The sequence below is a fragment of the Lampetra planeri genome, chromosome 14 (assembly GCF_965212315.1).
Source record: "Lampetra planeri chromosome 14, kcLamPlan1.2.h2, whole genome shotgun sequence".
NCBI lineage: Eukaryota > Metazoa > Chordata > Hyperoartia > Petromyzontiformes > Petromyzontidae > Lampetra > Lampetra planeri.
Window position 1 is genome coordinate 10,282,135 of NC_136120.1, and position 16,206 is coordinate 10,298,340.

At 46.1% G+C, this 16,206-nt stretch overlaps 1 protein-coding gene across 2 annotated transcripts in view; it reads right to left on the reverse strand.

Moving 5' to 3' along the window:
- Positions 1–16,206, reverse strand: part of LOC144722363 (zinc transporter ZIP12-like) — a 31,847-nt gene that overhangs the window by 7,723 nt on the left and 7,918 nt on the right. For both annotated transcript variants that reach the window (XM_078600561.1, XM_078600560.1), the window contains exons 2-7: positions 9,256–9,331; positions 7,995–8,077; positions 7,126–7,309; positions 5,146–5,318; positions 3,526–3,675; positions 1,079–1,141 (exon numbers count right to left, since the gene is read on the reverse strand). In XM_078600561.1, the coding sequence (XP_078456687.1) occupies positions 1,079–1,141; positions 3,526–3,675; positions 5,146–5,318; positions 7,126–7,309; positions 7,995–8,063 (639 nt within the window). In that variant the 5' untranslated portion in view covers positions 8,064–8,077; positions 9,256–9,331. The remainder of the gene's footprint in view (positions 1–1,078; positions 1,142–3,525; positions 3,676–5,145; positions 5,319–7,125; positions 7,310–7,994; positions 8,078–9,255; positions 9,332–16,206) is intronic.

Consider the following 16,206-nt stretch of genomic DNA (forward strand, 5'->3'; position numbering starts at 1 on the left):
AAGGGTAAAAACATATTCTTAAAATACAAATGACTTAAATTTTGATTTATAGCTTTCGTGACTGCAGGGATTCATCTTCTTGGTTCTTTCGGTAAAGTCACGTAGAAGGGAAAAAATAAAATAATAAAAATAAAGCATAATAAAATACAATTCTCACGATGTTTCGGCCACAACGCAAGCAGCCGTCCTCAGGTGAAGAACAGGTCTGCCATTCAGACGCTGTCTTTCCGACAGCTCTGTTCTTCACCTGAGGACGGCTGCTTGCGTTGTGGCCGAAACGTCGTGAGAATTGTATTTTAAAATGTTTCATTTTTATTATTTAATTATTTCCCCGTGCCAGGGCCTCTGCCCACATGGCCGCCCGTTGAGCGAGACGACATTTGTAGGATGTCAATGACACGACTGTCGTGATTTCTATGTGTCCACGGATGCTATGGATGAGATGATTTCAGCACCCATCGCCTATGTTAGGAGTGGTGAATGACGGTTGGGAGAAGTGATGATTGTTCCAACCCTGCTAATATTAGGAGTCATGGGTAAGGGACTTGATTTATACATTTTCGTTGGATTGAATATCAACTTGTTGTTAGCAAGAGATTGATTTCATGCCTGTGTTTCATTTATTTCATTTAAATGATGAATGCTCTATGCAAAAGCTAAAAAGACACTCAAATTACACTGCTGTAGCTTTACATTGTCTCCCATAAATGCCTTTACCCTGTTGAAAGTCCAGGAATTTTAAACTTTTGAAGCCCATTTGACGCTCCGAGTTCTTGAGAGCTTCCCCAACCCTCTTGAAATTAGAATTGGGCTCAGGAATACGTCACAACGTGCATTGTGCGAATGATCGTTACATTGACCTCTCTGCAGCAGTTCTACCCAAGATGCAACATTTTATTTTGAATGAGTTTAATACATATCCATTTTTTTTACGTGTTGCGTTTTGGTTATTTCTAACATGAACCCTGCCTTTATCCAGGGGGATGTTTACACACGTAGTTTTGGTTATCAAGCGGCTGTCGTTGTTGAGCTATGTACGTATGAGAACACGCGCGCATGCGTGTGTGGTTATTTGCACCGTCTTGCCGACGTCTGTACACGTCTCCATTTTGCATCCGTGAAGATCACGCTCATCGTTAACCTGCAATCACAAAACAGCGGCGTGGTTACAGCAGCCAGCTCACTGGCGCACACACACACAGCATCTACGTCGAGTGGACGTCCATCACACCCCCTCCCTGCGTGATGGGCTTTACAGAGCCCTCATTCTGCTGAACTTCCCATGGAGTTTATTGAACTCTCTTTCCATGCAGTCTCCTGGGATCCCATTCTACCCCATGTCCACAGATCCAAAGGCCACACATTCTCCCCTACAGGTTCTAAGTATCCCATAGCCCCCCGCCCCCCCCCCCCCATTGGCCATTATAGAGCCCCAATCTCGACTTGAGACTGTATTCAGCTCGCAGTGGCGATACGAAACCCTAAAGCGTCTCCTCGAGTACAATTTGCACTTTGAACGGCGAATCGAATTTCACAAAAAACGGTTGTGAAATAAAAAAAAAACGATTGTAGAAGATATCTGGCGTACATTTAAGACAGGACACGATCCAGCAGTCGCGTAATGAGCGCGGGGCACTGGTGGCCACACTGGTGGCCCCCACTCGTGGCCCCACTGGTGGCCCCCCACTAGTGGCCCCACTGGTGGCCCCACTGGTGGCCCTACTGGTGGCCTCACTCGTGGCCCCACTGGTGGCCCCACTGGTGGCCCCACTGGTGGCCACACTCGTGGCCCCACTGGTGGCCCCACTGGTGGCCCCACTGGTGGCCCCACTGGTGGCCTCCACTCGTGGCCCCACTCGTGGCCCCACTGGTGGCCCCACTGGTGGCCCCACTGGTGGCCTCACTGGTGGCCCCCCCACTGGTGGCCCCCCCACTGGTGGCCTCACTGGTGGCCTCACTGGTGACCCCACTGGTGGCCTCACTGATGGCCAAAGCTACGAGTTGGGCCCCCTCCTTGGCAACCACCATGAGACGTGTTTTCAACAACAAGTGTCAGAGGACAACAACAACAAGAACACTTATTGAAAACGGAGCGCCCCCACAGCGTTCAATGTTCGAGACCGTGAGCGTAGCGATGCGATTAGGCAAGGCGAGCCCGTAATATCTCATGGCCTCTTAGGTGAGACCGTGCGAGACAATGGAGCCTCCATCTGACCCATTGCCGCACCCGCTGAGCTGATAATGCGGCCACTACGCTGCTTGCCCACACACAGATTCCATGTGTAGTGGGTTCACTCGAGAGACACACTCATTCAGGAGGCAACACGTTTATTATACGACCACAACGAGGTAAGGGGCCGTCCATAAATGACGTCACGCGATTTTTGACCACCCCCCCTTCGTCACATGACGTCACAAAAAGTCAGACCCCCCCCCCCTCAAATATGAGGTCACAAAACTCTGCCCACCCCCCCCCCCCCCCAAATAAAACATGTTTCAAATCGCTTTAAAATATTGTCATTGTAGAGCGTATTTAATGTGGCGCAGCACTCTGATGTTGTAAGAGAAAACATTTATTAAAAAGTATATTTAATTGAGAAGAACGTGTTGTCTATATTTATTTAAAGTTGCGCATTTTGATGTGACGTCACATTTCTCAAACCCCCCCCCCCCTCGTCACAAATGTCTGACCCCCCCCCCCCCAGGTGCGTGACGTCATTTATGGACGGCCCCTAACTACATAACCGGTAACCACAACGGGGTTCCAGAGCCTCATGAGGTGAGATTCTTAAAATCTATTCTTAAAGCTGTGGACAGCCCTGCAACACTGCTAGCAATACAAAAAGAAAGGTTATATGAAAAGCTAAATACATGTATCATATTTTAACGAACATATTTACCACGGCTATAATCAGAGTTTTCCTCTGCTATTCATGCCCCACTTGGCATCATAGAAGAATGGAAATTAGGCTTCTTATGTGGTGAGATAACGGACTTCTGATCGGATACGTACGGTGTAAAAAAAGTTTAGCATAAATTTCAATGTAAAGCTTTCGTGACTGCAGGGATTCATCTTCTTGGTTCTTTCGGTAAAGTCACGTAGAAGGGAAATAATAAAATAATACAACAAATAAAATACAATTGTCACGACGTTTCGGCCACAACACAGGACGGCTGCTTGCGTTGTGGCCGAAACGTCGTGAGAATTGTATTTTATTATGTTTTATTATTATTTTATTATTTCCCTTCTACGTGACTTTACCAAAAGAACCAAAAATAAGTTTAGCATATATACACGGCTAAGTGAATCAATCACTCATGTCAAAGTTTAAATCAATGTTTTTGAGTGGATTTACAAAAGTTTGCATTGCTAGCTCACTGCCCCATGTTGCTTTGTGTGCAGCACTATTCACTGTTTTGCGGTACCACTCATACTACCGTAGTCGTACTGATACCACTGCAAGCACACGAACCCAGCATCATGACACTTCTGTACACACACACGTGCCTGTTTATTGCTGCTACCTTTGCGTCGTCTCTTGTCAAGATAGTGAACAGTTGTTCCAGCATCAGAAACACATATAAGCCTCCAATCACGGTTAAGAGCTTCCAAATGTATAAATTGTCGTCAGCATGCAAGTCGTCCTCCGTGGAATGAACGTGCAACCCCAACAGCTGGTGAACACACAACAACACACAGAGACAAACATACATTTGTTTAAATTCATGTTTAAGGCAAGCACCATGAATGAAACCGTGTTAATTCGTGTAAAATAAGTGAATTAAACTAATGGATGTGAAGACTATTGCATGCTATCCAGTGATGGTGTCAAATGCCAAACAAGGTGTTCATTTTAGGCCAAGTCGGAGTACAGACATATCCTTAAATTGGCTACGCAGTAGAACGGCACCTCCTATAACTGAAATAAATTGATGACAAGAAGGACATCAATGCCACGAGTTGTGATGCTACCACAGTTCACGATCACTCCCTGCTCACACATCTTGGACAATTACTATCTGGGCTTTGCCTCGACTCTGGCAATATCTCACCGTCTCGTTTTGGGAATTCATCTCGGTTAACATTCTCTGGGTATTCATCATTTTTTAAAATCTATTGTTATATTCCTAGTCAATGTCCACGTTTCTGATCAATTTCACAGCAGGTAATGTACATTGCACACTAAGCCAGTGGTTCTCAGTCTTGTTTGACTACTGCTGTTACCCCCCTTCTTGAGTAGTTTCAACCGAGTTAACCCCCTTGCCTGACCCAACATGGTTCTGAGAAGTAAAAGTACGAATAATGAACACCAATATTTAACCTATTTGTCCAATTTGTGAGGTACCCTATCTAGCTGGTAACCGCAAGCGAACGCAAACTAAAATCTGCGTACGTAACGTAATTTGTTTGAGCTTGCTGGTTACCCTTGTAAACCACATTACGATGAATGAGTTTAGAGAAGTATTTCATAGCCAATGGAGACTAGGCTCTAAGAAAAGCTGTCTCGGGTGTGGACCAATCAACTTCAAGGACAGTGCATATCATTACCATCATCAGAGTTGTTTCTTTTTGTTTGCATTTTGGCTGCTTGTGTTGCGGTTATTGCAAACATGATGCCTTGTATAAAGGTGTCAGTTTTTATACCAGTTGAAAGGGTAAAAACTTATTACTACAAAAAGTATACTTTGTTGACCCCATAAAACTGCATTTATGCTAGAGTTGCCACCTGGCCGGGAAGTGACGTGATCTGCGTGTAGGTGGCAGGAATTCTCCACTCACCTTAGGAATCATCATGACATGTACGCCTCTTTAATTATTTCATTTACTTATCCCTCTATTCAAGATTGAAACAGGAGGAGGATTTCTCCACAACTCTGGCTGCCGCCTGATGAGGCTGGTTGTAATCACTGGCGAAACGTCACGCCACTCGAACTGTAATTGTTGTGGGTTTACTCTCTCACACATCGGTGTGCTGAACTAATAACGAATTGCCACGTCTTCTTTAAGTGACAAACCTTACTAATTGTCTGCGTTGAGTGGTGGCGGGTTTGACGACACATTCATATGTACGCAATCTAACCCATAGAAACCTTTGCTATTGATAATAATGGTCGCGAAAGCCTCCTACTGCGTGTTAAACTCACCTTGGGCAGTAGGTGCAGTATGGCGTCCCCAGTCATGCTTCCGACGGCAAGGCCGAAGAGCGCCTGCTGGCTGTACATGTAGACGTGAGTGCACGAGGAACAAGTCAAGGTGACCACTCCGATGAGGGACAGAGCGCTCACCAGCAAGGATGCCAGCGTTCCATATCCGTACTCTGTGGATTAGCCATAACGATCATTGTTGTCAGTTATCACCTTGTCAGTTATCACCTGCCATCTAATAACAATTATATAAATACATCGGCGGTCGGTGGCTTCCTTATCGCCCTTCGAGCGCGACTACCATGGTTAGTGTTCCATTGAGTTGCATTCATTGGGTCCTCTTCACATGTCGAAGGCCCGTTCTAGCAGACCATTCAGTCTCATTCTAGATTTGAAGCTTTCGTGACTGCAAGGATTCATACTCTTAGGTTTTTTTCGGTAAAGTCACGTAGGTAAAAAATAAGAATAAAATAAAAAAAACTAAATTAAATCAGTTATTTTCATTTTATTTTACCTACGTGACTTTACCGAAAAAAAACCTAAGAGTATGCATTCAGTCTCATTTGTCCCGCGTTCAACCACCACCTCTATCAAGGCACAACGCTTCTCTTTGTTCCTTCCCTTGCACTGCTCCACTTTGGAATTCCCAACCCTTGATTAAAAAAACATCTCCTCGGCAAGAAAGATTAGCTCGACTTAACGTAAACTCAGCCAAAGCAGCTTCTCCAACAAATGAGCAACGTTGTTAACACCAGGCACACATGACGTGGGCACAATGGGGAAGCGCTTCACTCTCTCGGGAAACGAAGCAAAATAACTCCCATCAACAATCCATCGCCAGCTATCTAGTGCACAAACTCGACAGCGCCACGTTGCCCCCACATCTTTCACACGACCGCTCCGAGCCCGGCGCTTTCGTCTCACTCCTACCGAGATGAAACCCTAACCCTGTCCTCACGTCACTCCCTCTCATATGGGGTGGTGCCTTACCTGGCTAACAAGCGCCATGACCTCGCCAACTTCGCCTGCGCGCAAGCGAAGATGGCGGTGTTTACAGAACGAGAAAAAAAGATGCTGGAGGGTGACACTGACGGCTGCTCTGTGCTTCCAGTGTTCAGAGGCCTGCTTAAGGCGCGGCTCCGGCTGGAGCACGCCATGTACCACACACATGTCGGTGATGTGCACGTCTTCTTCGAACGCTGGGGAGCCGGACAAGGCCCTCTCTGCACCAGCGTGGACGGCACCCTCGTGGTGTTCACCTTCTGAAGCGCTCGCTCGTCACCGTGGCGTGCGCGATGACACCACAACCACCACGTGACTTTTCTATTGTATTGTGCGCGGTGCTTTCAGCACCACAGCGCGTGGATTTGTAACGATTTGTAACGTTTGTTTTGTTTGCTGGTGACTTTGTGTGTTTCATATTGAAATCGCCTCCAGTGCTTTTGCTGCTGGCGGCAATAAAAGTTGTTTAAAAGTCAAAGTCTCATTCTCTTCTGGTCCCTTTAATTTCCCCTGATCCCTGCCACTGGGTGGGTCCTCTCGGGCCATCCGCTCGGGGAGACCGATGACTCCATCACGTGGCTGCCCAAAGCTGTGTTCATGTCAACACAACACAATGGGTCTATTCTGTCTGCCTCTGTCATTCTGTCACATCCTGTCTGGACTGGAGTCCTATAACCAACAACCCGCAGGGCCATCATTTTGAATGCCCTCGCACCTAATCCGTAATATGTTCCACCACATCCATTTTTGACTCGTAACCATAACTGTACCATCCAGTCAACATGAAACGCAGTGACCATTATCTATGATGGTTCATTTCAACATCCATGTCCTCTGAAAATCATCCGACGGCTGAATTTTGGTGAAATGTAAGTTTCAAGTGTGGGTAATACACCGCTCGCGTTAGCATGTAAAATATGTGGGCACAATGTGCATATGGGCCTTTCGTGAGCGTTTATGTGTATAAAATAAACTCACTGTGGGCTTTCGAGGGGCGCGAATTTGTTTCTCCCGTGTGAGTGTCATTGGGCGCTCGGCACGCGTGGCTCAGGAGTTGTTGAAGCAAGGCCGGAGACGCGGACATCAGTTCGCTACGTGACCACACCTCGCCTGACACTCCGAAGATTTCCGTCAAATCGTGTGATGAGATGCATGCCTGGATCTGCGTAAACACATGGTACAGGCAAGCATTTACATCACGTCTATGCAGGTACATGAGTCAAATAGGTTGTTAATTTTCGATTTAAAGCTTTCGTGACTGCAGGGATTCATCTTCTTTCGGCCACAACGCAAGCAGCCGTCCTCAGGTGAGGACGGCTGCTTGCGTTGTGGCCGAAACGTCGTGAGAATTATTTTATTATGTTTTGTTTTTATTATTGTATTACTTCCCTTCTACGTGACTTTACCGAAAGAACCAAGAAGGTTGTTAATTTTTATATTATGCTTGTTTACCCAGGAAAGTCTCACCGAGTCTCCGTTTTTCAGGAGCAGCGGAAGATGGTCACTATGTTTTACAATTAAGTGATTTGCGGGGTGTATCACGGACACAGTCCACAGAGGTTTCACGGGAGGGGCAATGTTACATTTTTACTTAAAATTTTCGTGACTGCAATAATTCATATTCTTGGTTCTGAATGACTTTGACCTGCTCTCCACCTGAGGACGGCTGCTTGCGTTGTGGCCGAAACGTCGTGAGAATTATTTTATTATGTTTTATTTTTATTATTTTATTATTTCCATTCTACGTGACTTTACCGAAAGAACCAAGAAGATGAATCCCTGCAGTCACGAAAGCTTTAAATCGAAAAATAGGTGCACGGTCTGTTGGGAAATACTTCAGCTCCTACCTCATTTGCATTTAATTGACGTTGCCTCGTATGTTCATGTTGCTCTTCACCAATACCCAGGTCTTGCATAATTTTCTCCAGTCCTGCACGGAAACATATACGTTATATGTGTACAAGGCGCTTGTGAAATGCTGATGAACAACAGTACGAAAAGTATCTATTCAAAGTGTCTGCACCTTCTAAATGTATAACTGAGTGACGTAGTCGTGGGTAATGTTTCAATGTTTATATCAAGGCTGTAATTATAATATATATTGGGGGGACACATCTCCCCCCCCCCCCAATATTCAAATATGCTTAAAATGTCCCCCCCAATATATTGCTATAAATGATTGTGGTTATGGTTGTACTTTATGAATCCCTAATCTCTGCCATTACATACAATGAAACAAGAAAAGGTAAAAATAGAAAAAACAGAGCAATGTAATGCAATACACTATTAGACATTATTGTACAAAATAAAATTAAAAGTCCATCCTATGTGTCAGTGAATTTTTTAATATTTTAGGCAGGAAATGGCAGGAAATTAGTTTTAAAATTTAGATTTTTTTTTCTGGGGGCGGACCCCCACACCCCATGAAGTCAACAACGTTGACTCCATGGCTACGGCCTTGGTTTATATACGGATATAAAATGCGACCAGTCGTCACATAAAAGCTAAACGCAACAAGATGCACCGAATCGATGGGCACATCAAACGTCCCCCTTCAACCACGCGACGGCATCATCGGGGGTCCGTGCCGAGACACGAAGTGCTCCGAAACGCGGGGTGCCTCGTCGTTAACTCGATTTGAACGACTTTGGGGCCGTCCATAAATGACGTCACGCGATTTTGAACGATTTTTTACCCCCCCCCCTCCGTCACACGGCGTCACAAAAAGTCAGACCCCCCCCCCCCCTCTCAAATATGACGTCACAAAGCTCTGCCCTCCCCGCAAAAATAAAACATGCTTCAAATCGCTTTAGACTATTGTCATTGTAGTGCGTATTAATGTGGCGCTGCACTCTGATGTTGTAGGAGAAAACTTTTACTAAAACGTCGATTTAATAAAGTAGAACGTGTTGTCTATATTTATTTAAAGTTGCGCATTTTGATGTGACGTCACATTTCTCAACCCCCCCCCCCCCTCGTCACACATCGTCACAAATGTCTGACCCCCCCCCTCCCCTAGGTGCGTGACGTCATTTATGGACGGCCCATTTGAATAAAAGCGAATTGCTATCGGCCTGGACGGCAACACTTTGGCAGCCGGCGCTGTACCGTGGGTCGTGAGCACAGAGCCGTTCCCGTAACTCTTCAAGATGTAGTCCAGGAAGTAGTCGGCGGTCAATGCCACCTGAATAAGCACACACGCAGCACACACGCAGTACAACATGCAGCACACACGCAGCACACACGCAGCATGGCATGCAGCACACACGCAGCACACACGCAGTACAACATGCTGCACACACGCAGCACAACATGCTGCACACACGCAGCACACACGCAGCACACACGCAGCACGGCATGCAGCACACACGCAGCACACACGCAGCACGGCATGCAGCACACACACAGCACACACGCAGTACACACGCAGCACACACGCAGTACACATGCAGCACACACGCAGCACACACGCAGTACAACATGCAGCACACACGCAGCACACACGCAGCACACACGCAGCACAACATGCAGCACACACGCAGCACACACGCAGTACAACATGCAGCACACACGCAGCACACACGCAGCACACACGCAGCACACATGCAGCACACACGCAGCACACACGCAGTACAACATGCAGCACACACGCAGCACACACGCAGTACACACGCAGCACACACGCAGCACACACGCAGTACAACATGCAGCACACACGCAGCACACACGCAGCACACACGTAGTACAACATGCAGCACACACGCAGCACACACGCAGCACACACGCAGTACAACATGCAGCACACACGCAGCACACACGCAGCACACACGCAGCACACACGCAGTACAACATGCAGCACACACGCAGCACACACGCAGCACACACGCAGTACAACATGCAGCACACACGCAGCACACACGCAGCACACACGCAGTACAACATGCAGCACACACGCAGCACACACGCAGCACACACGCAGTACAACATGCAGCACACACGCAGCACACACGCAGCACACACGCAGCACACACGCAGTACAACATGCAGCACACACGCAGCACACACGCAGCACACACGCAGCACACACGCAGTACAACATGCAGCACACACGCAGTACAACATGCAGCACACACGCAGCACACACGCAGCACACACGCAGTACAACATGCAGCACACACGCAGTACAACATGCAGCACACACGCAGCACACACGCAGCACGGCATGCAGCACACACGCAGCACACACGCAGCACGGCATGCAGCACACACGCAGCACACACGCAGTACAGCATGCAGCACACACACAGCACACACGCAGCACGACATACAGCACACACACAGCACACACGCAGCACACACGCAACACACACAGCACACACGCAGCACAACATGCAGCACAACATGCAGCACGGCATGCAGTACAACATGCAGCACATACGCAGGAGAACATGCAGCACACACGCAGCACACACGCAGTACAACATGCAGCACACACGCAGCACACACGCAGCACGGCATGCAGCACACACGCAGCACACACGCAGTACAGCATGCAGCACACACACAGCACACACGCAGCACGACATACAGCACACACACAGCACACACGCAGCACACACGCAACACACACAGCACACACGCAGCACAACATGCAGCACAACATGCAGCACGGCATGCAGTACAACATGCAGCACACACGCAGGAGAACATGCAGCACAACATGCAACACACACGCAGAACAGCATGCAGCACTCACGCAACACACACAGCACACACGCAGCACACACAGCACACACGCAGCACATATGCAGCATCACATGCAGCACACACGCAGCACAGCATGCAGTACACACGCAACACACACAGCACAGACGCAGCACATATGCAGCACCACATGCAGCACACACGCAGAACACACGCAGTATAACATGGAGCGCACACGCAGCACACACGCAGTACAACATGGAGCACACGATGGATTCGTGATTGGAGAGGAGACGTGCGCGAGGCGAAGCGAGAACACGACCGAGGAAAATCAAACAACTGGAAGTCACGTAGTTAGTTAGAAGAAAAAAAAGTTAGAAATAAAATAAAACAAATCACGACGTTTCGGACGCAACACAAGCGTCCGTCATCAGGTGGGACAACCACAGCAATTTTTTGGCAGCCTTAATCCTGCTGGATTTCCTCCCCAAGAACTTAACCTCACAGTTGGAGCAGTTGTCCTGCTACTCACTCAGACCTGTATCCCATGGCAGTGGGCTCTGCAATGGGGCATGCACGATTATTAGAGGTTTCAACAATGTTGCAACGGTGGAAGGAATTACTGGAGGATCACTCGGCAGTATGACTCTACTGCCGAGGGTATCATTGGATACTTCATCGGATGCAAGCATTCCTTTTAACCTTTACAAACGGGTAATAACAATATTCTTCCGTATGACCACTGATGTCGATGCAGAACAATGGCGACAATTCCACGTTCAGGTGGTCGAACCAGATAACAACCGTGTCAGGAGCGGTAGCGGAGCGTGTCGCAGCGATGTCGCCACCTTGGTGTTTGCGGATCGAGGCATTGCGTCGCTATGCCTTGTACGGTCTCTGTTCGGGACGACCGCAGTTGCACACCGTTGGAGAGTTATAGTAGTAGGTTTTTAGCCTTTTAAACTGGTACAAAACTGACACCTTTATACAAGGCATCATGTTTGCAATGACCACAACACAAGTAGTCAAAAAAGCAAACAAAAAGAAGCAACTCTGATAATGATAATAATATGCACTGTCCTTGAAGTTGATTGGTCCACACCCGAGACGGCTTTCTTTAGAGCCTAGTCCCCATTGGTGTTGGACCAGATGACACCAGAAGGCGTACAACTCAAACACAGTGCACTATCAGAGTATTGAGAGCTCGGGGTAAGCATTTACACTATGAGATCTCTTTTACCAGTGGCAAAATATAGTAGTAAGTTTTTACCCTTTAAACTGGTACAATCAACTTCAAGGAAAGTGCATATTATTATCATTATCAGAGTTGCTTCTTTTTGTTTGCTTTTTTGACTACTTGTGTTGTGGTTATTGCAAACATGATGCCTTGTATAAAGGTGTCAGTTTTGTACCAGTTTAAAACGGTAAAAACCTACTACTGTATTTTGCCACTGGTAAAAGAGGTCTCATAGTGTAAACGTCGGAGAGTTTTTAATGTTCCATTTGTGCATCGGCTATCCGAATCTACTGCCATGGTTTGTGTGGATGCGATCTCGGGTGGGTCACGAGCTTCGTGGAAGATCTAAACGCAGAGATCTTCTGCGTTGGGCCTTTCGCGAGCAGTATTGTTTGTGAGTTCCTTTGAACCCCTTTATCGGGGGTGAACTGGCATTATTGAATGCGTATTTACAACGAAGCTCACCTATGCTATGTCCATTAATAAAGCTCAGGATCACATCGGTTTGTATCTTCATGAACTCGTATTGACGCCTGCGCAGTGATGCGTAATCTGCTCGTGAGCTCGGTTACGGAACTCACGAAAAGTCCAAATGGCAGAAGGACAGAGGATCCAACCATAAACTCAACATTTGTTGTTAAGGTAAAGAATTTGAGTGGCAAAAGTGCGGCCACAGGGCGACTCGAGTCCATGAATTCGTGACTAGTTCAATGAAGCCTTTCTTCGCCAGGCAAAAGTTTTCGATAAATATAAAAATTCACCTGATATTATATTTTTTTACAATTTGTATCAACGATCGGACACTAACAGCTACTCCAAAAATGTACATTTTTCCACAAAACTAAAATTGTTGATGACTTGATTCAACTTTAATTTAAAGATGTATCCATTAGAAACCGCTCAATTTAAAGATTCCCATTTCTTTTTATTAGAAAGAACAAAACTTAAACGGACTTAATACTCTATGAGGGGAAGCTCTACTATCTTTTATCGTTTTCAAATTATTCAGATTTGAACATCATAAAATGCGTATTTTTCGTTAAAAACTGCTTTCATCCGAAATCGTTAAAAGTTAGAAAAAATATTTCTCGATTGAATTGTATTTGAGGTTTAACACTCTATCAAACGAAAAACCCGGTAATCCTATATAAATATATTTTTAAACTTCTCTTAAAAACATAACATATACATACACAAGTATTAAGCTATTGTGAAAGCCCGGCGTCCCGTTTGTCTGTCCATTTTTCCATCAACAAAATTATAAGAGGCTTGAAGTCCTGAATCCAAAGTGGGGCTGATGGTAAGGCCCCACCTCTTGGTGGCAAGCTCCAGGTTCAGCAGCAGCGCCTCTAACTCCTCCTCTGAGTGAGTAGCAATTACCAGATCATCGGCATACATAACGTGGTTGAGCAATAGGGAGCCATCCCTTGACCGCACCCGGGCATCGATCAGCCTCCCATTGTATCTGTACCAGATGGAAATTCCTCCAGTACAGCTAATGAAGGCTTCACGAACTACGTGGTCAAAATAGATGTTAAATAATGTGGGAGCCAGAGGACATCCCTGTCGCACCCCAAGGTGTACAGGGAATGGCTCTGACTCCCAGCCACATAGTTTAACCCGGGCCCGCTCACCATCATGAAGGTCCTTAATGATCGTGAGCAGAGGGTCAGGGACTCCGAAAGCATGAAGAACAACCCAGAGCCCAGGCCTACTGATGGTATCATAGGCCTTGACCAGGTCAATAAAGCAGAGATGTAAGTCTTGTTGGAATTCCCTACACCTCTGCTGTAGCAGACGGACAGAAAATATGGCATCTGTGCAGGACCGCCCTTTCCTGAAACCACATTGGGGCTCCGCAAGCCTCTCCTCAGCATGCCTAGCAAGGCGATGTTGAATAATCCTTGGTTCGCGAGCCAAATTCCTTTGCAAGTGTCGGCCACACACAGACAGACACACAAAAAATACTTTTATAGGTAAGATAGTGGGAAGTCCCGGCGTTGCCCGGGCGAAAAAGACGCACACACACATCGACTTACACACACACACAGACGGACGTACACACACACACATCGACTCACACACACACATCGACTTACACACACACATGGACCCATGCACACACATCGACTTACACACACACACACATCGACTTCCACACACACATGGACCCATGCACACACATCGACTCACACACACATCGACTCACACACACACACAAAGATCCCCTGTATAGCCTTCACAGACTGTAGGGGCAAGTGCTGTTAGCGAGCACCTATGAAGGCCAGAACGGTAACGAGGAGATGGGTGGCCAGCACCACGCCCGACCGCCTTTGTCTCCCCAGTGGCGATGTTTACACACCACACCAGGTACTCATTTCAGGCTGAGTCGACCTAGGGGAGGCCCAGAACCGGTTCAAATTATCGTCACTGGTGTTGGCCGTGAGCGGGAATCGAACCACGTGTCGCCAGGTTCATAGCACAGCGTGCTAACCGCTACACTCCACACAGACTCACACACACATGAACGTACACACATACACACACACGCATCGACTCACACACACACATCGACTTACACACATCGACACACACATCGACTCACACACACACATGGACACACACACAGTGAGTGCAATCATTACTACAACTCCACTGGGAGTCAGTTCCTGACGTTTTGTAAACCGGATCTAGGTTTCCGGTATACTGGTTACAAATGGCCAACCCTCGTTTCAGTCATATTGGTGGTTCCTATATAAGAGGTCGGATTAGGTGACTTGGTCATTCTGACTTCCTGGTTCTTATCCTGAAGATGCTTGACGTAGTTTCAAGCAAAATTTGCATATCTAATTGCTAAATTTGGTTGTGAGAATTGTTCTTCAACTTACTGGTGAGCTGAAATAATAATAATACTGTAATGTTTCGATTGAAAGCTTTCGTGACTGCAGGGATTCATCGTCTTGGTTCTTTCGGTAAAGTCACGTAGAAGGGAAATAATACAATAATACAAATAAAACATAATAAAATAATTCTCACGACGTTTCGGCCACAGCGTCTCCCCAACAGACCTGGTCTTCACCTGAGGACGGCTGCTTGCGTTGTGGCCGAAACGTCGTGAGAATTATTTTGTTATGCTTTCTTTTTATTATTTTATTATTTCCCTTCTACGTGACTTTACCGAAAGAACCGAGAAGATGAATATTGTAACGGTCACGTTAAACGCTTATAGGTGACTTTTAATTTGTTTGGCTGTATCGAGTGGTGGGGGGTCTTAACGAATTGGTCAGATAATTAAGTGGCCTAGCCCAAAAAAAATATTTATGAATCACAAAATAATGCGCGTCGTCGTGTACAATAAAAGTGTACGTTACTGTTTATCAGTTAAAATATTTTACCTGTAAAAAAATAACATGAGATTGAACAGATCGTTTGCGTGTTGATTGGCGGATACATAGCAACACCTAAAATGGCACGTGTACACATGATACATCTGTAATAACTAATACAATTTACAATGATATAACTCAAATACAGACGTACTTTACATGAGCGAATAATGATGGTTCACGCCACCGGTCCATGCAGAATGTACTCTAGCTCTATCAGTTTCAAATGTCGTACGTGTGTGCATGTGTGATTACCGATGGAAGTTAATATTGACGGCTTAATTTAGGCCTAAATATAATATACATGTGGTCCAGATATACATGTGGTCCAGATGTCTTGCGACGCACATTTAATTCTGTAAAACTTCATAAACTAACAAATAGTTTTATTATACCAGGTAAAGCCCACTGAGATATTATCTCTTTTTCAGAAGCGACCTGGCCACAAATGACAGCTCAACGAAGTGGATTATCACGTATTTTTAAAGTAACGTTTATTCAAAACAGAAATTAAGATGTAAAGTGAAAAAACGTTAGTGGTCAATTAATTGAGGGTCACAGGCCATCTGGTCCACCCTGTGCACTGCATTTGTAATTATACTTTAATTACGCTGTATTTAATTTTTATAATAGGAGACCAAGATAGGAAGGCGGCGGTGTTAAACAGTGACATATAACAACGTTAAGAAAGCAAACATTACACCTGAACACACATTCCTCTCGACATGACCA